The sequence below is a fragment of the Abramis brama genome (genome assembly GCF_963993115.1).
Source record: "Abramis brama genome assembly, chromosome: 15".
NCBI lineage: Eukaryota > Metazoa > Chordata > Actinopteri > Cypriniformes > Leuciscidae > Abramis > Abramis brama.
The window spans coordinates 10,154,443-10,180,970 of NC_139977.1; the positions used below are offsets into that span (position 1 = coordinate 10,154,443).

The 26,528-nt window shown below is 38.7% G+C and overlaps 1 protein-coding gene across 3 annotated transcripts; it reads right to left on the reverse strand.

The window, feature by feature from the left end:
- Positions 1 to 4,174: 4,174 nt before the first annotated feature.
- klf5l (Kruppel like factor 5 like) lies at positions 4,175 to 19,852 on the reverse strand. Of its 3 annotated transcripts, none has more exons than XR_014609195.1 (5): positions 19,523 to 19,852; positions 13,148 to 13,934; positions 12,968 to 13,027; positions 12,709 to 12,859; positions 4,542 to 5,792 (listed from the first exon to the last, which is right to left on the reverse strand). XR_014609195.1 is itself a non-coding variant. In XM_084136634.1 (5 exons), the coding sequence occupies exons 1-4, from the start codon at positions 19,691 to 19,693 to the stop codon at positions 12,807 to 12,809; spliced, it is 1,071 nt and encodes a 356-aa protein (XP_083992760.1). In that variant the 5' UTR covers positions 19,694 to 19,825; the 3' UTR covers positions 4,543 to 5,792; positions 12,785 to 12,806. The 3 variants fall into 3 exon arrangements, 2 of the variants coding, with proteins under 2 accessions (XP_083992759.1, XP_083992760.1); XM_084136634.1 differs by having other exon boundaries at positions 4,543 to 5,792; positions 12,785 to 12,859; positions 19,523 to 19,825; XM_084136633.1 differs by lacking the exon at positions 12,709 to 12,859 and having other exon boundaries at positions 4,175 to 5,792; positions 19,523 to 19,847.
- Between the last annotated feature and the right edge of the window lie 6,676 nt (positions 19,853 to 26,528).

The window sequence follows — 26,528 nt, forward strand, 5'->3', positions numbered from 1 at the left end:
ATTGCCTATTATCAATGTAAAGCTGCTTTGGAACAATCTACATTGTTAAAAGCGCTATATAAATGAAGATGACTTGACTTGACTCTTAAAAGGTACTCTATAAACACACTGGGCTCAGTGATTAGGAGTTTACTGGTTACTTGCCCTGCCAAAATTTTCACTGGCCCCACCACAAAAATAAAATAAAATAAATAAACAAATAGTAATGTATTAAATAATGTTAAATAAAGTCACTTATGAACAAATTAATAGCAATAATACAACAAAGTAGAAACAAACAGATTTCAGGTAGGTCTAACAGTTTTAGTGTATTCGTCCGTTTAAGCACGATAAAACTTTTCTCAAACTCAAGATAACTTGAGTTTTTCGCTTCGGAGCCAAGAGTTTTCTTCACTCCCACAAGCCATTTTGAATTATCTTCACTCTACGAGACGAGCGGCTCTCCAGTGTGTTGGTGCAACGGCGTGTTCCAGCGAAATCACATTGCCTGCTGCTGGTCTGTGCAGTGATCTGCCGACAGTGTGTGTGTTTCTCCCTGGGCGCTTCAGCACTCTGCTGACCTTTTTCCTCTCTCTAAAAGAGCTGCACGTGGCACGTCTTTTTCAAGATGGCTCGCCCGTGTGTGTTCTGGATGTGGGTGCGTGATTTTTCTGCCTAACGGTCACGAGCGCTGTTTGGCGTGTTGGGCTTAATCACGCTCGGCAGCCCTCATGGATGAGTCATGTTTTCTTCGCGATGTTTAGATCGAGACTCGGTGATCTCCGTGTATGTAGAGTCCCCTCTGCCACACCCCAATCTATCTCTTCCTCGAAAGGGGATACTTTTGGCGCTGCCCTGCCCCTAACGCTGTAGGCTGGACGATTGGTTACCAGCACTCGCCCCCAGTGCCTTTCTTCCCGGACGTGCATCCGGACGCCTCCGGGTTGCGAGAGTTCCAGTGACTTTTCACTGCACTCGTTGTCGCGGCGATCATGGTCTGTCCTCACATGTCCGGGCTGGTCGATCCGCCGTGCACTGTACTGACCTCGCTCTACGGACGACATCGGTACCTGCGTGATCCCTGGGTCAGGTGATGTCCACAAGTGTGGTCCAGGAATGGGCTCAGCCAGGTTGATGTGAGGGGGTCTGATAACTCGTTTTCTCAGCTCCCCCATGTCCCAGGCTGGGCTCTTCGGCGGTGAGGACTGCGCCCAACAGTCTTCGACCCCCCAGAAGCAGACTGAGGCCCTTCACCGGTCCCTAGTAGGAGGAGGTCGCAGGAGGGCGCCACCGCCCGTCTCCGCCCCTTAGCCGGCCAAACACCATGCTAAGCAGCACTCCTGAGACGGGCAGCTTGGAGTTAGGGCTCAGTTCTTCTCAGGAGCTGGTAGCAGGACCACTCCTTCCCCCAGTGGAGGGCTGGGGGAGAATCTTTTTTCTAAGAACTGATGCCCCTTCCTCCGAGCCCCAAGAGAACGCCTACTTAATGTCTCCATTCTTCCTCGACACAGACCGTTCCTATGGTTTGCTTTCGAGGGGCGGGCATATCAGTACGCAGTTCTCCCATTCGGGCTAGCCCTGTCTCCTTGCGTCTTTACGGAAGTCGTCGAGGCAACTGCGGCAACATGGGGTTCGCATCCTGAACTATCTCGACGACTGGCTGATCCTAGCTCACTCTCGAGACCAGGTTTGCGAACACAGGGACCTTGTGCTCCGGTACCTAGCCCGTCTGGGCCTTTGGGTCAACTGGGAGAAGAGCAAACTTTGCCCCATGCAGAGGATCTCTTTTCTCGGTATGGAAATCGACTTGGTCGCCATGTGCGCAAAGCTTACTAGCGAGCGCGTGCAGTCACTGCTGACTTGCCTGAGACAGTTCGAAGGCAAGAGTGCGGTTCCACTGAAATGATTTCATAGGCTCCTGGGGCATATGGCATCCGCAGCCGCAGCAATGGCGCTTGGATTGCCCTTAGAACGAGTTTTCAGGCATTTTGTTGTCTCAACAGATGCCTCCACCATGGGCTGGGGTGCCATGTGCAATGGACATGCTGCCACGGGCTCCTGGACAGGACCCCAGCACCTTTGGCATGTCAATTGCCTCGAGTTGCTGGCGGTACGGCTGGCTCTGCACCGCTTCCATGCGTTGCTCAAGAACCAGCATGTACTATTCCGATCAGTGGTCTACGCTCCCGCCGTATGTCGCAACAAGCCCGCCACCTCCTCTTATGGAGTCAGAAGCATCTGAGGTCACTTCGAGCCATTTATATCCCGGGAGACCTGAACTGTGCAGCCGATGAGCTCTCACGGCTTCAGCCTCTTCCTGGAGAATGTAGACTCCAACCCCAGTCGGTTCAGCTGATTTGGGAACAGTTCGGGGATGCACAGGTAGACCTGTTTACCTCCCACGACTCTTCCCATTGCAGCCTGTTTTACTCCCTGACCGAGGGCACGCTCGGCACGGACGCACTGGCGCACAGCTGTCCGCGGGGCCTCCGCAAGAATGCGTTTCCCCCAGTGAGCCTCAGGGAGGACCTGGTTCTCCGAACTAGTAATTCTCGCGACAGCACCTCCCTGGCCAGTTCCTCTGAGGAAGGACCTCCTTTCTCAGAGACGGGGCACCCTATGGCACCCTCGTCCCGATCTTTGGAACCTCCACGTGTGGCTCCTGGACGGGACGAGGCAGGTTTGAGTACCCTACCACCAGCGGTGGTGGCTACCATCACTTCTGCTAGAGCATCGTCCACGAGACATGCCTACGTGTTGAAGTGGAACCTCTTCGTCACCTGGTGCTCTTCTCGCCGAGAAGACCCCAGAAAATGCTTGATCAGTGTCGTGCTTTCCTTCCTGCAAGAAGGGTTGGAGCGAAGGCTGTCTCCCTCCACCCTGAAAGTGTATGTTGCCGCTATCGCCGCACATCACGACGCAGTCGAAGGTAAGTCTGTGGGAAAGCACAACCTGGTCATCAGGTTCCTGAGAGGAGCAAGGAGACTGAATCCTCCTCGCCCTCCTCTCGTACCCTCTTGGGACCTCTCAGTGGTTTTAACTGCCCTGCAGAGTGCTCCCTTCGAGCCTCTGCAATCAGTAGAGCTTAAGTTCCTGTCAATGAAGACAGCGCTCCTGGTTGCATTGGCCTCCATCAAGAGGGTAGGGGACCTGCAGGCATTTTCGGTTGACGAAGCATGCCTGGAATTCGGGCCGGCCTACTCTCACGTGATCCTGAGACCCCGGCCTGGATACGTGCCCAAGGTTCCCACCACTCCCTTTCGAGACCAGGTGGTGAACCTGCAAGTGCTGCCCTTGGAGGAGGCAGACCCAGCCTTGGCACTGCTCTGTCCAGTATGCGCCCTCCGTGCTTACGTAGACAGAACACAGTGTTTCAGGACCTCAGACCAGCTCTTTGTCTGTTATGGTGGGACGCTGAAGGGAAAGGCTTTCTCCAAGCAAATGTTGTCTCACTGGATAGTGGACACCATTGCTTTGGCATACCAGCAGCAAGGTTGACCGTGCCCCCTTGGTGTGAAGGCTCACTCCACCCGGAGTGTGGCTTCCTCTTGGGCTCTAGCGCATGGCGCCTCGCTAACAGACATCTGCAGAGCTGCAGGCTGGGCGACACCCAACACGTTATGCCACCGGCAGCTTTCGCGTTGGCTAGGTGCCTCCATGTGCATGGTTCCCCCTCTGGGCAACCCCCACATGTGTATTTTCACTGTAAACCTCTGACGTCACATCTCCCTGCCACTTCTGCTGTACCGCTGAAACGCCGGAGTTCAGTCTTGGCTCCTCAGCGAAAAAACATAACTGCACGTTGCCAGCATAATTACTTATATACCCACAAGGTGGGTTACGCTATGCAGTTATGCTATGCATAGGGAGTTACGCTATGCAAATTCCGCAGACCCATGGCATTTTCTTGCCATTGGCTCGTTTTGTATTCTCAAAGGTGAGAGGCTTTCTAAGTGAAACCCCATTCGTCGTCACAACGTTACGTCTCCGTTCCCTACTCAGGGAACGAGGGTTACGTAACCGAGATGTTTCTTTTGTGTCTTCTTGCACGTGAACAGTTTATATTCGTTTGAATGTTTATGAAGACTGTGGTCACGTTCTAACACTGCGTTCTAGTTTCTAAATACAAGTGGAATTTATGTTCAATTGAATGTTGCTCAATCTCGGGAGCTGAATTGAACATCACACCAATTTTGCAATCAGTTTTAATTGAATTTTTTTTTTTTTATAATTGTAGATTTAAAAGCAGATTTCCACAATATGATATGCATAGATGCAAAATCCAGTTGTTTGACCCAGCACTATGAGTTAAATGTATAAAACCCAACAAGCTGGGTCAGAATTACCTAGCAATGGTTATTTTTAACCCAGCATTTCTTAGAGAGAAAGTAAAAGTCCACCTTCTTATAGTTCCAAGAATTATTGCCCTTCATAAATATAACATGGAAATGTCTGTCTCCATAGCTAAGTGTTAACTAAGTACTATTCAAATGTAATTCCACTCATCAAGTGTCAAGGAAGCATGTTAACATACAGAACACTTTGAAAAGACACTAGCTATGAAATGTGATTATTCTTTTATTTTCAAAATTCTGTATTCAAACTACTACATACAAAATGTTAAACTGATCACTTAGTATGCAAGACCTACACACTCAATTAACCCACATTCAAGACAAACGTAGCAAAATCCCATTTGTTCATAATAAAAACAATCAGCTTCAAAGAGAAAAGTATTTACATGTAGTTAAACTTTAACAAAAATATATGTACAGTACCTTTTGATCCATCAGAGTTCCCTTCATAAGAGCAGGACATGTACAAAGGGAACTGGAGAACTTTTAAGACCCGTCTTGGAGCCCATTACAAAATCAAATGCTACGATGTCCACAACAAATACAAATTTGTTCTTGGGAAAAGAAAGGGATTGTTGTGAAGTTTCAAAACTTTCCACATATCGCACTCTCTTCACTTATTCTCTTTAAAGTTTCTTACCTTTATAAAACAATCAACTGTTGTGTGAAATACAAATTTGGCACACATGGTCAAATGGGGCTCTTGTGAGCTCATTTTTCACATTCATCACAGTCATACAAAGAGCCGAAATGTCAAACAGTTGACTGATCTGAGCGCTACTTTTTTACAATCTCATAAAGATTTGTATCCATGGATACACAACTGTGAGAACAGCAAACATTTCTTTTTTATCGCAGCATCTTACCCAAAAGCAAACAACTTTTTGTGAGTGGGAAATTCCATATAAATAGTATAGACTAGCGTTGTCTAAAATGAACAATTAACTATCACCTTGGAATTAATAGATCAAACTTTACATTTCAAGTTATTAGGAAGACACTATACGGTCCCGAAGGAACATTTCCAAATTTAATCAGACAAAGTGGATGGAGGTCAAGTATAAAATTCAGAACATCTTTTCACATTAATCTACAGACATAAACACATACAAAACATATGTACATTAGTATACATCCTGTTGGAGCTCTTTGCTGTGATGTCCAGTCCTCTTCATGACAAAATGTGTGGAGAGCTTTCATTAGTTTGATCTTCGTATACGTGAATGACTGTGAAATATTTAGAACAATAAAACTGTTATGAAAGTTGATGTGAAATCCGTTAGTTTTGGTGGCGCTTCATGTGCAGTGCCAGGTGGTCTGAACGAGAGAAGCAGCGACTGCAGGCGATGCATTTGAAGGGTTTCGCGCCGGTGTGTTTGCGGTAATGCCGCGTCAGTTCATCCGAGCGGGCGAAACGCCAGTCACATCCTTCCCAACTGCATCGGTATGGCTTCTCACCTACACAAAAAAAGAAAAGAAAACATAGTTAAATCAAATTCACTGAAAAAAACGAAGTAAAATTTACTTTTCTTTCGCAAGTTTTTGCACACAGATTTAAGTCAATTTCACATATGGAATTAAGTAAACTCTACTTAACTAAGTTAAGTAAAATTAACAAAGAAAATTTAACTTGGCCAGAAAAAGTTGAGTAATTTCTACTTAGTTGAAGCTTACTTTGTTGTTTTTATGTTGTTTAAGTAAAAATTAACACTGAATTAAACCACACTTTGAAGTGTATGCTTAGAAACATGTACGTAAATAATACAAAAGATATTGTGTAGATACCATATCTACATAATAGAAGTAACGTGGCACCTGAACACAGAGACCTCAATACTTGGTACACAATGACGGTATAATTCAATGTCTTTTTGAGTAGAAAATTAACTTCATATGTCACAAAATGGCAAGTTACTAAACCTAACAACAAAAGCATTGGTAAAAAAGTGTAAATACAGCTGGAAAGCAGCAAAAAATCAACCTTACTAATTATGCCCCAGTGCATGATGGGAACACCAGTATCAGAAAAGTTAAAGCTGCAGTCCGTAACTTTTGGCGCTCTAGCGGTTAATAAGCAGAACTGCATGCGTCTTGCAGAAGAACATTGTAGCTACTTCTCTTTGTTTATGTCTATGACGAGTCATGCAGGTACTCGGTTAATCCGCGGCGGTTGGCGTCTAAAATAGTCAGAATATAAACACTTATTATTGGTGTACCGTAGTGATTCAGGATAAGACAAAAACACGGTTTGGAAAATGGATTCATGATGTACTCGTTGCTTATATACATTTTGACTACTACAGCTTTAAGTAGTTTTAACTTAATTTGATGTCGTTGATGTATACGCTTTAATTTCTACAAGCTTGAATTGAGTACTAATACTGAATTTATTTTTTCATGTAGAAATTACATTAGTTTTTTCCTGTAGTATTTACTTCACCACAGAATAATTTTAATCATTGTTGATTTAGCTTTAAAAGACCATACAAAATGTTACAAAAACGACGAAACTTTTAAGAAAATATTATTTAAGAGAAAATATTTTGCTTCAAAATCAGCAAACAGAAAACTTAAGACAAATGACCGTCATTTATGTTATTTCAAGGCAACGTTTCGAAGTCCAGGCTCATACAAAGTCCAGCTTGAACATGTTACAATGTGTACTGTGACATTTTTAAATGGCAGTTATAGAGGAATTAGACATGCATGTGCTTGAGGTTTGGAGAGTAATAGAACTCCCATGTGTAAACACGGAAGTCATTTCCATGACGCTTAACACACACTGATAACATCTGACATTGTGAGGTTTGCCACAGCACTGAATCCTGAAAAGCCACGTTCAGTGTGAAAAGATAATGCTCATTCAACACATTTTTGATACTACCACCACAAAAATCACACTAAATCACTTTATGTTATGAATAGACTAATAATGTGTGTCTGTATGTTTGTGCATGATGGAGAGAAAAAGGGGGAAGTGAAAGAAAGAGTTTGTTTATTACTGTATGTATTTTTATGTTATAATTCAAATCCTATAAGTGTTCCATTAGCAGCTGTCAAATGAAAGTCCTGCTATTTCATGACAACTGGAGTTAGACTGACAGATGTAAGCAGGTTCTGGTCGCTTTTCATGTATAATAGGTCTGTGTTTCATTATAGAAAAAAAATAATCTTTTTTTAGCATAGGTATGTTGTTGTGCATTACCTGAATTACTGTGAGCGAGGTCCAAAACTATATATATTTGAATATATTTTAAAATGTAATTTATTCATATGATGGCAAAGAAAAAAATCTGCTTCATTACTCCAGTCTTCTTCAATCTCACATGAACCTTCAGAAATCATTCTAATATGCTTTATTAGAATTTATTATTATTTAACAATATTTTTTGCTTAATATTTTTGTGGAAACATAAAAAACTCCTTTCAAGGTTCTCAAGGACTTTATTTTAAATTGAAATCTTTAGTAACGTTATAAATGCCTTTACTGTCACTTTTGATCATTTTAAAGCATCCTTGCTGAATAAAAGTATTCATTTTCAAAAAAATTACCTTTCTTTGTCTCTTTGGAACCTTATTATAGTCCAATAAACACTAGCTTTCTATAAAAGTTGTTTAACCACATAACATCACACAATAAGTTTTCTGAAATATCATGTTTCAGTTCAGCTTCTAACTTTACCACAGTGAAACTACACAGTTCTCAGATATGAGAAATAACTGAAGAGAGCACAAATTCATCTCTTTGACTGGCTGTTTGAATGGTGCTGAAAGCTCTTTAAGCTTAGCGCTCATCCCTCCTCTTTTTCTAAACATGAAACCAGAATTCAAAAGGAGATGAACAAATGCCCTTCTGACAAAAGTCTCCAATAGCTCAGGGTCTTGAACAAGGTAATGCCCCCATCAAACACTTCAGCTTGTGGAATCTGTGTTTAAGGGCCAACAAGCTCAAACAACAGGGATATTATTTGGTTAGCTGGAGGTTGTGCAACGGCTAATTTGTTATCGCTAAAGCATTTTACTGCGCACACACAGCCGTTATAAAGACATAAAAATGTGGAGGTTGAATATGGTTAACCACGTAAATCGACATAAAAAATGCTAATTTTAGCATTAATTCGGATTCACTCAAAGAGAACAGTATTACAACACTACCATTATCGCTTATAACCTCCACAACTCACAGGGATAGCCATAAAATCACCATTGTAAGGTGTTTATCAGTGGCTTCTGTTTGAGGAAGGTGGGCAACAAGTTCCATTACTAAGATAATACAGGCTTTCACAAACACACCAGTTACCCTCAAAGTAATTAGGGTACATTTACTTCAGAACGATGTACTGAAAACAGAAAAGTTTTCTCTTTGTGCTTTTCGCGTACAACGTCGCCAAAACAATCCCCGTTTATACGGATTCGTGAAAATGACTAAAAACGCTGTATTATTCTACCAGGCCAATAGTTGGCGACGTCACTTTGTAAAGAAACATTATGTGCATATAGACTGAACACGTAATACGCATGCGCATGAGTTCAGTTTTCACAGATTCGCGCTTTTGTTTACACTGTATCATTTCCAAAACCGTGTACTTCGAAACACGTTTTCGAAAAATCGCGTTTTCAGGCCCCAAAACGCTGTTGTCATGTAAATGAATGGCCAAAACAGAAGGTTTTTAGTTAAAAACAGTTTCGTGTAAACTGCCCCTGTGAAAGTTTTGCATTGTGAGAGCTGTTAGGCTAGCACATTATAAACAGGATAAGGCTGCAAGAATATATTCTGTACAATTCCTTTGAAGCATGTTTAGATATGCTCCACCATACTGGCAAAGTTTTTTTTGTTTTTGTTGAAGAGCCGTTAGCAAAACCCAAGCTAACTGCTTAAATTACTACTTAGGTTACAAAGCTAACAACAAGTTTTGCAGGCTTGTATTTAATTGCTTAGTCAGAGCACATCTAGAACATCCTGACATAGTTTATTTGATCTTGTGAAAAGAACACATCATTCCTGGAGACATTAAAATTACCCATGTTATAGACCTGTTTTCACTTTCATCTGTCAGCACAGAATGTTCTAGAGCTCTTAACTGTTGTTTGACAGCTTTCAGTGCGACAAGATCTTTCCCAACCCCCGACAGCTTTTGAAATACAACTCCAAACCATGTCCACCTGAGGAATGATGACCTGACGTGAACAACAGAAACATACCATGCTGATGGACAGAGGGTTAAATAACCCAGAAGACATTTCTTCAAAATTATATTATGTCGCTTCTTGCATAACGTTCGGTTTTATCTAAAACAGATGAAAGTGAATCTAGCAATATTTTATTATGTTGGTTGTTGTATCACGGCAGTTCGAAAATGAAATGTCCGGTGACCGGTAATTTTAAAAGGTTCATAAAAGGTTAATGCAATACTCCATTTAAAAATAAATGTGAAAATTCTGTTGAATAGATACATAGTTATAACTCCAAAAGCTGTTCTATACTTTACATTCTATAAATCTCCAACTCATGTGCTGCTGGGCAACCGTTTACAGACTACAGGCTATTTGAATTAAACTTTTCTTCTGCCAGAAGATTCTATATTTTTATTATGTGGGCTGTGAAATTAATGTGTTGGTTTAGTGGAATTAATTGTTTTTAAAAAGAACCCTATACATTTTCTCTTAAATGACCTTCATTTAGGGGCTTTTCTAAGCAAATGTTTAAATGTACGAATCATTTTTTTATATATTTATTGTGATTATTAATCATGTAATTATTTTATATTTTTTAAATCTTTTTTTTTTTTTTACAGGCCAAATTATTAGAATACATTTAGCTATATATTAAACACTGGTGTCTTTTATTATAATGCAAAAAGCCACTCAAGGCTGTTTTACAATTTCGTGTATTAATTTCGAATTAATTAGGCCTATTGAAAAAAATAAAACTATAAAAAAAAAATTAGAAATTAAAAATCTCAAAACACACTTTTAAATATTGAATTGTTGTTCATGGTCTGAGAAGAAAAGCAGTGAGATGCGACATATTCAATGATTTTGTTCACCAAAATAATGCAATAAACCAATAATGCAAATAAACCAAGGCCATGTTTTTACCACAATTAAGGTAGTTTTAGGCACTCATTTGAATCATGCCAAGGATTGACCCTTAACTGTACTAAAATACGTAGTAAGGCACAATCTCAAATGGCTAAGTGCTTTAGTTTCATCCATGCTAATACTTGTTGCACTGCGCCAACACCTATTCGATTTCCTAACGTACCACATGGGAACATTCGTATAAGTTTAAACAGAGTTATGAAGAAACCTCTAGGGCACCAGTGAGTCAGAGTACAGAGTACAACAATAATGATACCTCAGGCTACAGGGAATCCCTCTGCATTCACGGTGACCACCCCGAAATGGTTAGAAAAAAAGAAAAAAAAGGGTAACTAGGCGGAAAATGTGCTTTTATCAGCTTAACATCGTGTTAAAAAAATTGCACCCATTGGTGTTGGGAGGGAAGATTTCGGTTTAATTCTAAAGTGTGCTGGGATTGCAGTGGGTTTCATCTTACAGAGTTGAACACACTGAAACTGCCAAGTTCTTTTCTCCAGGCGACTCACTCCTTCCCCCCCGAACACAGACAGAAAAAGCAGGAGGAACAGGTTTTTCCTCCGCCACTTGCCGATTCCCCCCTCGGGAAAGCATGCAGGGCTTGTACAGGCATGCAGACACAATGTGTATAAAAGCATGAAAAGAGAGTCAATTAATCTCTCCCTCCACCCTGTTCTCTGTCTTTCTACATTGCTTGTCCTTAGGCTGTCACCTTCTCTGCAAGCTGTTGCTGTATTTGTAGCTTTTGTGTTGATGGTACATTGCATCTGGTCAAGTAGTAACAACTGCTTCTAACTTTAGAAGAACAGTTAACCGCCCTCATGTTATTCCAAACCTGTATGACTTTCTTTCTTCTGTGGAACACAAGAATAAGAAGTTTTGAATAATGGATCTGCCGTTCTTTAACATGCAGTTACAACTAATAAAAGTATCAAAAAGGTGATTCAAAAGAACTATGAATCACTAGTGATAGTAATATTCCAAGTCTTCTGAAGGCAATATGATTGCTTTGTGTGAGAAACAGACCAAATGTAAGGCACTATTCACTGGTAATCTTCCCTTCCAGCGAGCTTTTAACTGATGCAACTGCATCACCAGCTAAGTTTACATGGATCCAAATAATCTGTTTATTATCAGATTGATGGATCAACTGGACTGAAAAGCCTTCATGTAAGCACCTCAATCGATCCGATTGAGCTTGATCCTTGATTCGATTGAAAGAGATGGTGTAGACCTGAAAAAAATCTGATCAAATATAAGAAAATATAAGCATTTAAATGCTTAAAGGTGCAGTAAGCAATTTCTAAGAAGCATTGTTGAACACTGTTGATATATGAAATCAATCCAAACAAACACTCCCCCTCCCTTCATTGCTCCGCCCCCAAAATGCATAACTCACAATGCAAGAGTTTATGTCTCTTTATCATAGCAAAAGCAAAGCAAAATAAAGCTTTGCGAAAAATGAAGCAAAGATGATGAACGAATGCCAAGAAATAACAAAAAATTAACAGAGTACACAAGTCGCACAAACTCAAAACCAATGCTACTCACATATGGAGCAGAAACAACACAACCTCGGCGTCCGTTTTCAGGCCTTCCCATTGAAGTCTCTCCAGCACTGGGAAGCTTTTCTATTATTAACACGGGTCCTAAAGCTCTTGCCTGATCAGAACTCTTCTTTTTCCAGTGATATTCCTCTGCTTTTCTCTTTTGTAATGTCTCTCAGCCATCTCTCTTTCAACAGTCTTTCTTCAAATCTCCCTCTTGCTCAATCTCTCTCATGAGTGGACACGCCCCCTTCTGCTGACTGGCTACAAGTTTGTTGTGGTACTCGGGCTGATCCACTTTCAAGAGCATGTATCAGAAATCGCTTACTGCACCTTTAAATCCAACTTTTTTCTCAATTAGATTCAAAAACATCATTGCCGTGATGCGTATGCTTGCATGTTTATGTCTGTATGTTCATGAACTTGTCAGTGGAGGAGACTGAATATATTTACTAAATATTAGCTTGTTCTTCTGACATATGTCAGCTTTCTTTTTACATTTGTCATCAAGGCAAAAGTGACAATTATGCCTGCAGTAGCTCAGGTTCTGAGCGCACTGACTGGACACTTTTTGACTGACGTTTTGTTCAGAATACAAGTAATGCACATGTAATATGTGAATGGGATTGAAATGCTTAAGGTTCATAAACAAAACTTTTGGAATCTTAGATTGGATTCACTCCGATTGAGGAAAATTGACAAGGGCGGATGTCAAGATTACGACTTACATTTTGTTTGTTCCTCACACAAAGCAATTGTATGACTTCAGAAGACTTGTGGGATACTTTTAAATTGCTTTTGCACCGTTTATGAAGCTTGAAAATCCTCAGTCTCCATAAACTGTAATTGGATGGAAACGTTCTTCAATATCTCCTTTCTCTGTGTTCCGCGGAGTTAAAAGAAAATCATATGCCATTGAAACGACATGTGGGTGAATAAATAATTGCATCATTTTCATTTGTTGGGTGTCTGTGTTTGGTTTCTTACCTGTATGAGTCCTTTGGTGTGCTTTCAAGTGAGAGCTCTTTGTGTAAACTTTAGTGCATCCTGGTACAGAGAAAATTGCCCAAATGTTAGTTCACAAAAGTCCCTGATAATCTCTGCTCATCTTCAGGAAGGCATGGCACATCATGTAATCCAAACTATTTACTGGAAAGGCACACTAACCTGGGAAGTCACAATGGTGAATTCTTCTCTTCTCCAGCTCAGGGTTGTTCCGTCGGTTGTATCTGGGCCCCGTGAGGATGCCCTGACCGTGGGCCATTAGCATGGAGTGAGGGGTCATCTGTCCAACCTTCATTCCCATTCTACCCTGGTACGGTGGGGGAGGGGAGGTAATGAGATCTGCCTGGTTCTCCGGACTGCCGGGCTGGGAGTTTGGAGGCGATGGAGGCAAACTGTGTGGCTGGGGTGAAGTGAAGAACGGCTCGGGCATTACAAATTCACCAGATTGCGCTGTCAAGGCCACAGTGTTCAGGTTGAGCATGGTCCTGCCGGACGAGCCGATCCCGTTCATGGATTGACTCTGGGAGAAAGTCATTGTGGTGAGGTCGCTGCTGCTGACGGGCATCTGGTAGACTGACGGCTGCTGAGGGCCGATGTGGAGCTCGTCTGCGACAGACATGTCGGGTTTGATGAAGAGGCTGTTGACCGTCTGGGGCACACTGAAGACGGAGGTGAATTCGGGGAGTGCCTGAATGCCGCAAGGTTCGTCCACGCCAGGCTCGGTTTTGATCTGATGCACCGGCGGTTTATTTGGGCGGTAAAGGCCAGTGCGAAGATGTGTGGTATTGGGCAGGATAACGTTAATGTTGAGACTGTAAGGGGCAGGCTTCTCATCTGCAAAATACTCATCCACCACTGAGGCACTTTCCCGACGGTACTTCTTATCCATCATGTTTTGGGTAAGCACCGGGCCGCTCTGGGGCAAATATTTATCCATCTCCATCCGTGTCTGAAATGAACAGAAGATGATTATGATACAGTACACTATCATAAATAAAGCTAGGCTACTTTATTGGCATCGGTGGTTCCATGAAGAACTTTTAACATTCATGGAATCTTTCCATTGCACAAAAGGTTCTTTATAGTGGAAAAAAAGGTTCTTTAGATTATTAAAATGTTCTTCACACTAAGAAAAAAAAAAGATTATAAAAAAATAAAATAAAAAAAAAGAGGTTATTTTGAGAACTGCTAACTGAAAGGTTCTTTGGGGAACCTTTATTTTTAAGAGTATGCCAATAAAACTCTATTACATCAAAATATTTGCACATAATAATAGTGATAATATTATATAGTAATAATAATTTTTTTTTTATAGAAATAACCTTTTTACACTTCAACTGAATATTTTATTAAAATTTTATTTTGTTGAGTGCAATCAAAAAAAAATTTGTAAAATGGAAGTCCGTTTTAATCTGTTTTAATATAAATCATTGGCATAACCAGATGTACAGAAATCCAGACTGACAAATGACAGGAAACTGATCTTTTTTTTTTTAAATGTAGTTTATTTAATTTAGCACTTAAATTAAAATACAGTAATTTATTTATGAATTGTTCAATGCCAGAAAATAGCCAATGACTTTCTCTATTTTGAAAAGAAAAAGAAAAAAAAAGACCAAAGAAAATCAAATTTACTTCATTTTCATTGTATATAGTAGGTATAACTGAATTATTTTAAGTTGTATAACAAGACCAGAACTGAAATTGAAACGGATTCATGAAAAGGATCAATTTAATTGGAATTTTTTTCCTTAATTTAATTAAGTTTATTGAATGTAATTTGTATTTGTTTGTTTGCATGCAGTCCAGGTAGATATCTTTTGTGTGTGTCTTGGTAATTGGATTAGCTGGCATCAAACTGAGCTGCCATTTTACTCATTTCACTTCACCGCAGCTGTTCAAAAAGATTGTTTTGAGTGAAGAGATTTGGCAAGAATATACTATGTATTGTCTTTCACACTAGATGAAGTTGATTTGTGATCACAGTGCCTGGCACAAGCAGTGGGAGATCATTCCCTGCTTTAACCGCGCGCACAAAGCCAAGAGCTCTGCATAGTGCTCTAATGCAGCACAGAGTAAACAGAAACCTCATAGGTGTGGTGGCCATGAAGGACTATAGAACACAAAGCAAAACCAAAACAGTGACATGTGATAGCAAGAGGAGATATGGGCACAAACAATGTACAAAAATAGAACTCTAAAAAACGAGTGCACCCTGGAGAGCCATTCAGGTGCAACGTTGCAGTAACCCCAGAGACTGATAAATGAGGGCATTTTTGCGATTAGAAAGAACCAGATTTACCAAACCAGTCAACTGACAAGTCAAATGAGCGATGATGAAATGGTTAGCGCATGCAAAAACCTGAACAACGTAAATACCTGTCTTGAACAAAACGTTCCAGGTTTATACAGTCCATAGTGCCTGCAGCGTGTAACCAAAATAAAGACCACTAGTGAGGAATGCTTCTATTTTTCATATTTCATAACAATTTATATTATTTTATATGCCCAAAAATTTATACATTTCAGAATGATTATTTATGTCATATTTTTGCTTTAAGGACAGCAGCACTCAAGCTTCAAGTTCTTTGAAATGTTACTACTCTTTGTAGTCATGTTGGTTTCATATGGTTTTCAAAAACGAGTACATAATTTTCAAGGAAAGTTTCAATTCAATAACTATAAACTTCGATGTGATGCGTGTAACCATCAAGATTTTTTTTTTTTTCTCGATATCATGACATTTTATTTTAGCAATATAATTTTGTATATATATATATATATATATATATATATATATATATATATATATATATATATATATATATATATATATATATAGACACCTTCAACATTTCTCACATTATCACAGTTTATTCTCTATAATTTAGAAAATGGTAATTAATTATGACAAGAACACAGAGTTATCAAATCAGTTGATATTTCACTGGTTTTGGCCATCCTTTTGTTAGACTGTCTCACAAATGAATTAGGTTGAACAGCTGTCAGCTGTTAAATTTAAGTAATACCAATTTAGGCCAACCAATTACCAAGAAATTCTTAATTTTAATCAGTCTGTGGTGTAAAAAGGTTGCATTAGCAATTAAAGAAAAAATACTTAAGCAAAACAGGGTCAGGTCAAAGTGTCTGGTCCCAAATTGACTGGTAATCAACTGTATGAAATTAACTATAGTGTCCTGCACCCAATAAAATAAAATAAATATAAAAAATTATATCTGGCGTCTGAATAATTTTTGGTTTGACTAATATATATATATATATATATATATTAACAAAGTAGTTTTGTTAACAATACAAGATTATGCTAAACTACTTATAGTTTTCTTTTTAATTCTATTAATGTGATCACAGACATTTGGACCCCACATTAAATACACAACTGCCTTTATTGTTGTCCTCACTGCAGTCAATATATTAGACAATAAACATTTCAAAAGCACTGCAATGTCCAGCTGTCTGAAGTGGCAGCTATGTCAACAATAAGGCATGTATTGTCAAAACGCATTTCCTTGGCAACCCACTGATGTGGTTTCATGTACAAATATCTTCATCCTTTCAGGTAACTCATACCCTAACGTGTGAGGTCATGTACTCTCTGGGAATGTACAATGAATGCTGACGCTTCTGCAGCTTTTCAAGCAGCTGCGGATGAGCCATTTACTGCAGACGATTGTACTACTCTCAGTGTTAACCGCAACAATTCCACCTTCATCCCCATCAGGACAGCTTTGGAAAGTTAAAACCCAGGTAATTAATGGAAAATAGTTTTCGCTTTATCTCCAGACCTGGCAAGCGTACTGCCCCTGCTCTTAGTCCAGGGCACAAACGGGCCTTGTGTAGTGGTGGCACTGGCAGAGAGGCAAGTGCACTTGGCCATGGCCTCCGTTGGCCTTGGAGACCCGGTTCTGTTCACTGGTGTGTTCTGTTCATGTGTGAGGAGAATGAACAGCAGCTGAACCCTGGCCCAAGAACTGAGTTAATGATTGGAGAACATTTACAACTGCTCAGTTATGTATTTTAGGGACCGATAACGACTGAGAGCCAAGTTAGGCATAAAAATAATCTTTGAGATAAATAAGATGGAGGATTTCGTGCAGCTCAGTATCAACGTTCTTTAAAAATACAGCTCACTTTCTTGAAAAATCTCATTCGCTCTTAAAGGGATTCACGCAAGAAGAAAAATTGTGTTATCAGGTCTCTCGCCCACATGCTGTTCCAAAGTTGTATGACTTATGACACACACACTCACACACACACACTGTGAAGAAAGCTTTGTCCATACAATGAAAGTCAATGGGGCCCAAAACAACATTTTACTGTGTAGATCAAAAACACACACACACACAAAAGGCTCAGAAGCCTCAGAAACCCAGACAGGGGTGCATTGCCCAAAGCCAACTATGGTCGCAAGTTCCGTCATTACCAACATAATAGAGTTCAATGGAAATTGCAATCATAGTTGGCCAAAGACTGCTTTCGGGAAACGCACCCCGGTATGTGTCCTTCTCAAAGTTTCCCAGCCTATTTCAGGGTCCAAGTAACCGGTTAGCCCAAAGACCTTTTTCCGAATTACAACACAAAAGGTCTTTCCCTTTGAAATAACTGCCTTTTATGGCCCAAAAGGAATTCAAAAAGATGGAGATTTCCACAGATCCCAATAAACCAGAACTGATAGGCTTCTTGTCTGTTTACTAGAGCCATAACAGCACAAATCATCCGAGGGAATGGAGAGAAAACAAAACCTTTGAGACGAAAATGATGTTTTATGGCTTTGGGGGAAATAGATAACAGTTGTTTTGGCTTTTCAGGCCAATGAATAGTGAAGGAACCATCTTGACTGCTCGTCGCAGCAGTGGATATGACTAGTGACTTCTGGATTTGTTAAACGCTGTGAAGAAACCACATACCAAAAATTTAAGTAAATTACAGCAAGAGAGCTGCAGATGGACGTATCACTCAGAGATGGATTGATCTTTTGATTAGATGTGAAAAATCAGTCAGCAATTAAGATAATCTTAACTTAAAAGGATTATTTTTAGGATTATTTAAGCAATTTTATATAAATTAGACTATGATTATAGGTAATTATGACTCCTTTAATAGCAGGTACTTTTTTCCAACAATTACTTGAATTCTTGAAAGCACACGAGGTCAGCACGTGCTTCTCATCACCAACACAATACAGGCGTCAACAAGCTAACAAGGCCAAAGCGAAGGCCCAGGCAGTTTCCTTCAGTGAAGCTGACAACCTACATGAGCCCTGTGGCCATTTCAGCTTTTGAAGGAGTGCAACGAGGTCATCAACCATTGGCTAAACCAGTCATAAACACTGGTGTTCTAGTTAGGATCCCATACGATCCAACAGAGCACATTCAGTATGCCATTCAGACCCATCCATGTTCAGGTGTCATTGTGGACTCCGAATACGATCATCAAAACAGAAAATACAACGTCACAGAAATGTGTAGTAGATGCGGATGGCCATGACCAAAGCCAAAGAGCAAACTATAGAGAAACAGAAATCTGAAATGAACTATGAACTTGTGGATTAATCAGAATTTTCTATGTGGGGAAACTAATACATTAAACTTCTCACTATCACTGTCCCAGTGTTAAATTGTCACCATGATTTTATACACAACTTCAAATAAGTTGCTGAGCATTTGTGTATTCTTGTACCCCAGTAAACATCAAGGTACATGTTTCTGTTTGTATTATTTATTTTGCTTTTCAATACACTTTCCAATACTTAGATTTCACTCTTATAAAGAAGGTTTAGGGCCAAACTTGTGCATTTACTAGCAAGTTAAGTATTAATGTCATAGTGCCCTTGTAAAGCAGGTTGAGCTCCCATTTATCTGGAAGAATATATTCATGACCAAGTATATTATATTCAAGCCAAGTCACAGTCAAGTGTAAGCTGCACCATTTATGAGAATAATATGACGTCAATGTTTATTGCAAAACCTAGACGCAAATTTAAAGAGAAATGTGTTTTTTATGTAAAATAAACTATTTAAAGTAAAACATTAAGTGCATCTACAAATGCACTGTAGTAAATATATATATATATATATATATCATAAGATTAAAAATATGAGATTAATTGTTATTTATGTTAATAATAATAATAATAATTGTATTGTTTGTGAGCAACTTTTCATACAAATCCTGCTAAATGAATAAATGTAAAAGCAATGTGAGACAAATAAACAGTAATTTAGTGGCCTCTTATGTGAGGATGTAACATGCACACTGCAACGAGAACATAGCCTAGGTTACACAGCCTCAAAAAGATGCCTGTAATAGCTACATTCAATATTTTATCAACAATGTTTCATTATTATTATTTTTTTTTTAAATAGACAAATACTTACATTGCAGGAAGCCTTTCATAAAGATTATTTTCTATTACTGATCAGGTGCTTTCTCTTACACTGCATCTGCTCTATCTTTATTTGGATGTTTAAATATTGAAATATTTAAAGTATTGACACCACAGGGCGCCTTTCATACCTGAGCCATTTCAACAGCGTTTGTTGGGATTCTAACCGCGGGTTTGACGTCCTCAAACACGGACGAGTCCTCCGGGCCATCCGCGCCACACATCCGCACGGGTTTAAGCTGCGTGAAAACGGCTCTCTCTTCTGTAATCGGGGCGCTTACGGCCAGTCCTACACTTGCCATTTCTATATGCAAATGACGAATATTATATTAAAAACTTATTCTTAATTACGAATACACATATACGGGGTTATTGTAAACGTCCTGGTCGGTACATCCAGACGCGCGGTGTATCCAAAAACCCTCCCTGTGTCCCTCAGGTAGCCTTACCTGTTGTAAAGTATCACACTGTGGACACGTAGTACATGAGTGACAGCTGCCTCAGCCATTCAGAGCGAAGGAAATAGCGCCTTCTCCAATCACAGTGCAGGAGGGCGTGGCTCACCTGAGAGGTGTATAACATGGAGGCTTTACCATCAAGAAAATGACACCGATGCTATCGTATTGTAAACAGTTTTTTCCCCTCATTACATCTATCTATATAAACGATATTTGAGGTGGAACCCTGTTTAGTTTATGAACCAAACTATTGTGCTTTTATATGCCACAGTCTCAGTCTACAATGTCTGGCTCTCTCAATCATTATAACAACATAATTCAATAGCTCTTGTGTTGTGTGGAACCCGCACAGACATTACATAAGGCATTAGTGCATATTGTAACATGCCCATTTATTACCAGTGAAACTCAGTAAATCCCACTTCACTTGTTAAGCTGTTATTGTTTTGTCTGAAGCATATCTCGGACTCAAACACATCTGAACATGAATCTACCAGATACCTCACAGGAAGCACCAAACCAACCAGTTTTAATTATTTATCTTGATGTAAAGATTTAGAGCAGCCATTCTATTTCCCCATTAATTTTAGACTTAACACAGCAACGTGGACGAAGGATAAGAAAAAGTGATGGGGTGGAAACTGGATCATCTGCATTCCTCCTGTTTTATCAAAGAGCCTGAGGACAGACAGGGTCAGTCAAAAACAGATGTGGCCACTGCAGGTGTTACTGTTTAGGGCCAATTCAGAGTGAACTGCCGCTGTGAGAAAGGTCAGACAAGGTGAAAACACCTGTTCATGGGTTGAAATGGGTTGCTACTTTACAAACGCTATATCATGGAAAGTGTACTGAATGCCAAAAATGCTTTGTGTAATGTGCACATTATGTACATTTTATAATGCAAAAGGCAAATAATGCTTAATTTGATTTAAAATCTTGTTAAGAGAACACACGAGTGCTACAACAAACCTCTGCTTCTTAAAAATGAAAGACTCTTTGTTTTATTTGAATGTTCTTTGTTCATGGATGTTATGGGCATACAAAGTGAGGAAAAGAACGACCTTGGTGACAGTACAGGCTGTGATAGACTTTAATTATAATAATTTGCAGCAAAATGATGGTTGTTAGGACTCAACACCTCCCAGTTCAGAATGATAAGTATTCGGCGTTCATCAATCCTACATCACTTCAAACATTCCAGAGCATTCTGGAGATCTTTGCACGATGTGAACTTATATTTGGAGAAGAAGGTATATAGAGTAGACTACTTAATGTGAGTGATTTGTATCTCTCTGGCTCCTGAATTTGAATGGAAATTGAATTGCGGTAAAATAGACAGGATGCAGTTCTAATTTAAAGGGGACCTATTATGCAAAATTCACTTTTACATGCATGGTGTTTGAACTTAAATGTGTGTCAGCAGTGCGTGTGAACAACCACCCTATAATGGTAAAAATTCACCCACACCTCTTTTTTTAATCCCAATAAATCATAAGCAGTGTCTCAGAACAAACAGTTTGCTGATTCTATAGCAGAGTGACATCACAAATGCTTAGGCCCCGCCCACGACTGCTAAAGACTCTGCCCTATTGGCATAGACCCTGCCCTCAGTGAACTGTACACTGTCTGCCATGACAAAGCATTTAACAGCAGTATTCGAGTAAGAAATGTAAAGCTATAGTTATTCAATCAAGAGCAGTGAGTTATTTTCTGTTTTTCTTTTGTTGTTTGATTCATATAAACAGCATATAATGCAGTAGGTACTGTATATTACGCTGTTTTCACTTTAATACACAGATCTAACATACACAAGCGATTTCTTTACTTGCTGTTTATGTTCACAGACATAACCGACTGTGTTTATGTGCACTTTGTGTATTTTTTACATAACCTTGTGTGTATTTGACAGTTAAGCGCAATAAGACGTGAAAGAGAACTTAGTTTAATTATCACGTCTGACATCCAGCTTTCTGTGCGCGAGATTCGGATGTGTGCGTTCAGAAAATCCAACCCAATCTCACGCCAATTCGTACAAATTTTACGAGGTGGCTAATTCGTATGAATTCGTACGAATGACCTACCCCAGATATGGCTTCAAAACACATGCAGATAATAAACTTTATTGATGATGAAGAACTGCAATGTCACATGAGTGTAACTGCGATGATAATCAAAACCAAACAGATGTTTTCGTTTTTGGCAGGAGCTGTACAGGCTCCGCCCTCTTCTGGAAAGCAGGGTAGGGAGCAGCAGCTCATTTGCATTTAAAGATACATGCTTTTTCTTTCACTCAAAAATGGTCATTTACAACATAAAAAATGATCTGTGGGGTATTTTGAGCTGAAACTTCACAGACGCATTCTGGGGAGACCTGAGACTTATATTACATCTTGTAAAAAGGGGCGTAATAGGTCCCCTTTAAATTTGATAAAAGTAGAATTGAAATGAATCAAAATGAAAAGATATTCATATAACTTCAAAAAGTATTGTAATAGATAGATAGATATTCATTCATTCCTGCATCTTACAAATCCTTTACAGTTTTACATAGAACCCTTTTCTTCTAAGAGGGCCAGTGCCGGGACAACATTTGGAGAAAGAATCACTGGGAGACTGAATGTGTACTTATGCAGAATTAAGTACACTAACTATTAAAGAATCTCACCTGAGCACCTTGAGGGCGGCATGTGTGCTTGTGTAATCAACAGACCTGTCTTTGCCTGGTTCGTATCAGATTTGCATGGGCAATTGGTTGATGGATTGCGGTGAGTTTCAGTGTGTGGTTACTAGCTCTCTGCCTGCAATTGCTCACCTTCCTGAGGTCAAATTACAGCAGCAGCTCTTGCACACACTCCTGAACACGTGTGCTATGGGGCAATACACACGTATCCACTCACGCTGTGTTTCGATGCCATTTTGCTTCATTGTTTAATCGCCGTGTCAGACAGTATGACAGATATGCTAACATTTAGCATCTTGTTTTTCACTGCTGGAAACCTTTTCTCAGTACACTTTCACAGTGAACAGCTTAAAGTGGCCACACAACAACTCTGTAAATGAATATCTGAGCATTGAAAGTAACTGATGCATTCCGGGGGCCAGAGAGCCAGTGCCGGCTATGGATTTGAGAGCCAAATGTTGACTGAGGGAGGGTGTCCTTCAGCCCTGAATAGGCCCTGATTGTTCTCCGCTATTACAGCACTGCAGCTAAAATGTGTACTTTTCAATACGGTAAGAATCAGCATTGATCTAAGCAAACCGTGCAGCGCCAACCAACCGTGTACACGCCTAGACTCTCATTGTGAAATGACAGAATGAGTAGTGTGACAAAAGGTGAAAAATAGATTTTTTTTGTTCTTCCAGTGAATACAAACTATGGCCACTTTCTAAAACACAATGCTCATATGTAAAAAATAAAAAATAAAAAACATCACAGTACTCTATAACTCACTGTTGGGTTATTATGCTGTCTGCTAAGAGCATTTAGAGAAATTATCAGCACATAAGCTGTATGGCTCTCTCTCTCTCTCTTTCATGCTGTCTCCTATAAATACATAAAAATACAAATTTAAAATATGACTTCCTATTGCTTCTGGCTTTAAAGGTCCTGAGTGACCGGATTGACCAAAACAGCTAAAATGAAAGCTAACCACACATCTGTGAACAATATGTTCTTGGAACCATTCCCAGTTTTGAAAACATTATTTCTGAATGTTCTCTGGACGTTTTAAGAACGTTTATTTATTTTTATTTTTATTTTTTGTGAACGTTATGGGAACATTCTTTTTTGTCATTCTTCAAACATAATGGGAACATTACTTTTGAATGTTCTCTAAACGTTTCACAAACGATCTATAAATTATGTTTTTGTGCTGATGTTTTGAGAACATTATTAACTCTTTCATTGACCGAATTTTCCGGCAATCCATGTTTCCACTGTTGTACGGTGGGGGGTGCTATTACGCATCTTCTGAAAGAGTACAGAATCTCCGGATCAAAACACAGGTGAAGAAGAAGCAGAAACAAGCGATAGGAGATTTGCTTATGCACGTTATAGTCTTTGAAAGAAGTCTTTGTTCAAAATGTTGGTAACAATTTATAATAACTGCATGCTATGGATCATTAGTTAAGCATAAGTAAATAGTTAATTCATAATTTATAAAGCATTGTGCCAACATTAATAGACATTAGTAAGAATACAGCTATAAATGATTTATTCTTGATTTATAAGCATATCTATAATGTTTTTAATAATTGTATTTTCATACTTTATTAGTGATCAATTTATCATTTATAAATTATTCCATTATTTACAAACAAGTATTTTTGGAGTTGTCAGTGATCATTTAGATAATTTAGAAAGTGTAAGTAAATGATTAAAGATCATTTAGAAAGTGTAAGTAAATGATTAATCAACTATTTAAAAGTACATTTATACATATTATTTAGACATAGTAATAGTTACTCAGTGTGTTAATAAATACTTTATTAACACGTATTCCTACTGTAATTCATGATTAATTCAGGTAGTTTAGTAGTTCTCAGTTAACTATTTTTGGGAGCTCATCTAAAGTGAGGACTATTTATATTTCTCATAAAGCTTTTACAAAGGAGATTTAAAGGCTCAGTTATCTTCTTAACAGAAAAATGAAACAAACACAACACAGAGTGATATATAATTCATAACCCACATTCAAGTGTTGATAAAAAAGAATGCATGAAGTTAGATTAATATGTTGTTGTTTTTTTTGTTTTTTTTGTTTAAAAGCAGAGGGTCAGTTCTTTCTTTAGATTTATTGTACACTGTAAAAAATACATGATTAATAAGTAATATGACAACATATGTTTTTACATTACGTTACATTACATTATGTTACATTCAAGTTATATGATATTCAACTTATTATTTTTTTACAGTGTATGTTCAGATATTCATGCAACAAAATATTCTGTTAAAGTTAATGCAAAAATGCTGGCAGTGGCTGGCAACTTTCTTTCTTTTTCTTTTTTAAAAAGTACGGTTGATATATGTCTATATGTTCACTGATGAATGTTTATTTGTGAATAAAAGCACACATTTAATCTGTTCTCCATATAAAGTGAGCATGTGTCCAGAAAATTTTGGACTAAACCGCTCAATTCGTATGGATTCATTTTACGATCTCTTTATGAATTTTTTTAAACGTCAAAGTGGTAGTTGGACTGTCAATAGAGGGACAGAAATCTCTCAGATGTCATCAAAAAGTCTTCATTAAGAACACAGACAAGTTTTCAAATAATTTGCAGTTCTGAAAAGAGACACCTGGATAAACAAAATGGGTAAAATCACAATAGTGCAGAAGGCAAAACTTCACATGGGTCATTTGAAACTTCACAAATACACTGCCAACAATGTGAGCTGTTGTAACGCTTGGAATGAAAGCATTTGTTGTGACATAAAAGTCAAGAAATTTAGTTTTAAGCATTGAAATATATTAATATAATTTTTGAACTTTGATTATCTTTAGAAAACAGTTTTATTGCCAGACTGTTTACCCAAGATCTATTGTTAAAAAAACGTTAAAGATCCTATTGTTTGAAAGACAAAGACAGGATAACAACGCACAGAAATCTATCAACTTCCCACAGACCTTACTGTATATTAATACCTGTTATTTGAATCACCAAGGAAACCAACGAGTTAAAGATTACATGTAATGTTTGCTTTATAACAAAATTACGTATGTGTGTATCCATTAAAAAGTCAAGCAGGATGTTGCATGTAACTTTTAGAGTGCAGTTGCACAATTCTGAGCACCGGAATTCAGTGGGAAGTGACCATATATGGGCTCAGGAAATGCTGGATTCCTTCAGGTGAGATAGAGAATGACGTTTCAGTGGAATGAGGTCAGAGAACATGGGGTTAAACCATTTCTGCGTACTATCAATAAAATATGCAATTTGAAGTCATTCACTGTTGATACGCTTATCTGCAGTACGCAAAGAATGACCTTGCGTGAGAAAAAGGAAACGTTACTGTTGACATGTTTCAAAAACGAATATCTTAAGCAACGTAGACTTGTCATATTGGATGATGTAATGTGTGTTTTGTGCTTTTATGTTCGCAAAGGACCCATTTTTGAAGCCTAAGCAACTTAATATTATATGGGGTGTAAAACTGTGAGAAAACTAATGCTTCAGTTTTGCATTATTCAAATGCAATATTTTTCATTACAAATTATATGTATACTAACACGTTTGGGTCAGTAAGATGGAAAGAAATGAATAATTTTATTCAGCAAGAACTTTTAATCAAAGAAACCTGAAAAAGTATCATGGTTTCCACAAAAATATTAGGCAGCACAACTGTTTTCAAAAATGATGAAAATAATAAATGTTTCATGAGCTGCAAATCAGAATATTAGAATGATTTCTGAATGATCACGTGACTCTGAAGACTGGAGTAATGATGCTGAAAATTTGACTCACAGGAATATTAAATGTATTATTAAAATAGAAAACAGTTGTTTTAAATCACAATACTATTTGTTCTTGGGGAGCATAAGATACTTTTTCTCCAAAAAATTTTAAGTTACCAACAAAACTTTTGAAAGGAGGTACATATTTTTAACTTTATAAACTTATATATTAATATTGTTAATATTCTGTAATCTTCAATATTTCCAATTCACTTAAAATA

What these genes read in the sequence shown, in the direction of transcription:
- klf5l (XM_084136633.1), bottom strand. Translation starts at nt 19,693, where the DNA reads ATGGCAAGTGTAGGACTGGCCGTAAGCGCCCCGATTACAGAAGAGAGA. An exon ending in ACGCTGTTGAAATGGCTCAG is followed by an intron (nt 13,935 to 19,522) that starts GTATGAAAGGCG and finishes TGTTCATTTCAG; the next exon opens with ACACGGATGGAGATGGATAA. An exon ending in ACACCAAAGGACTCATACAG is followed by an intron (nt 5,793 to 12,967) that starts GTAAGAAACCAA and finishes TTTTTTGTGTAG; the next exon opens with GTGAGAAGCCATACCGATGC.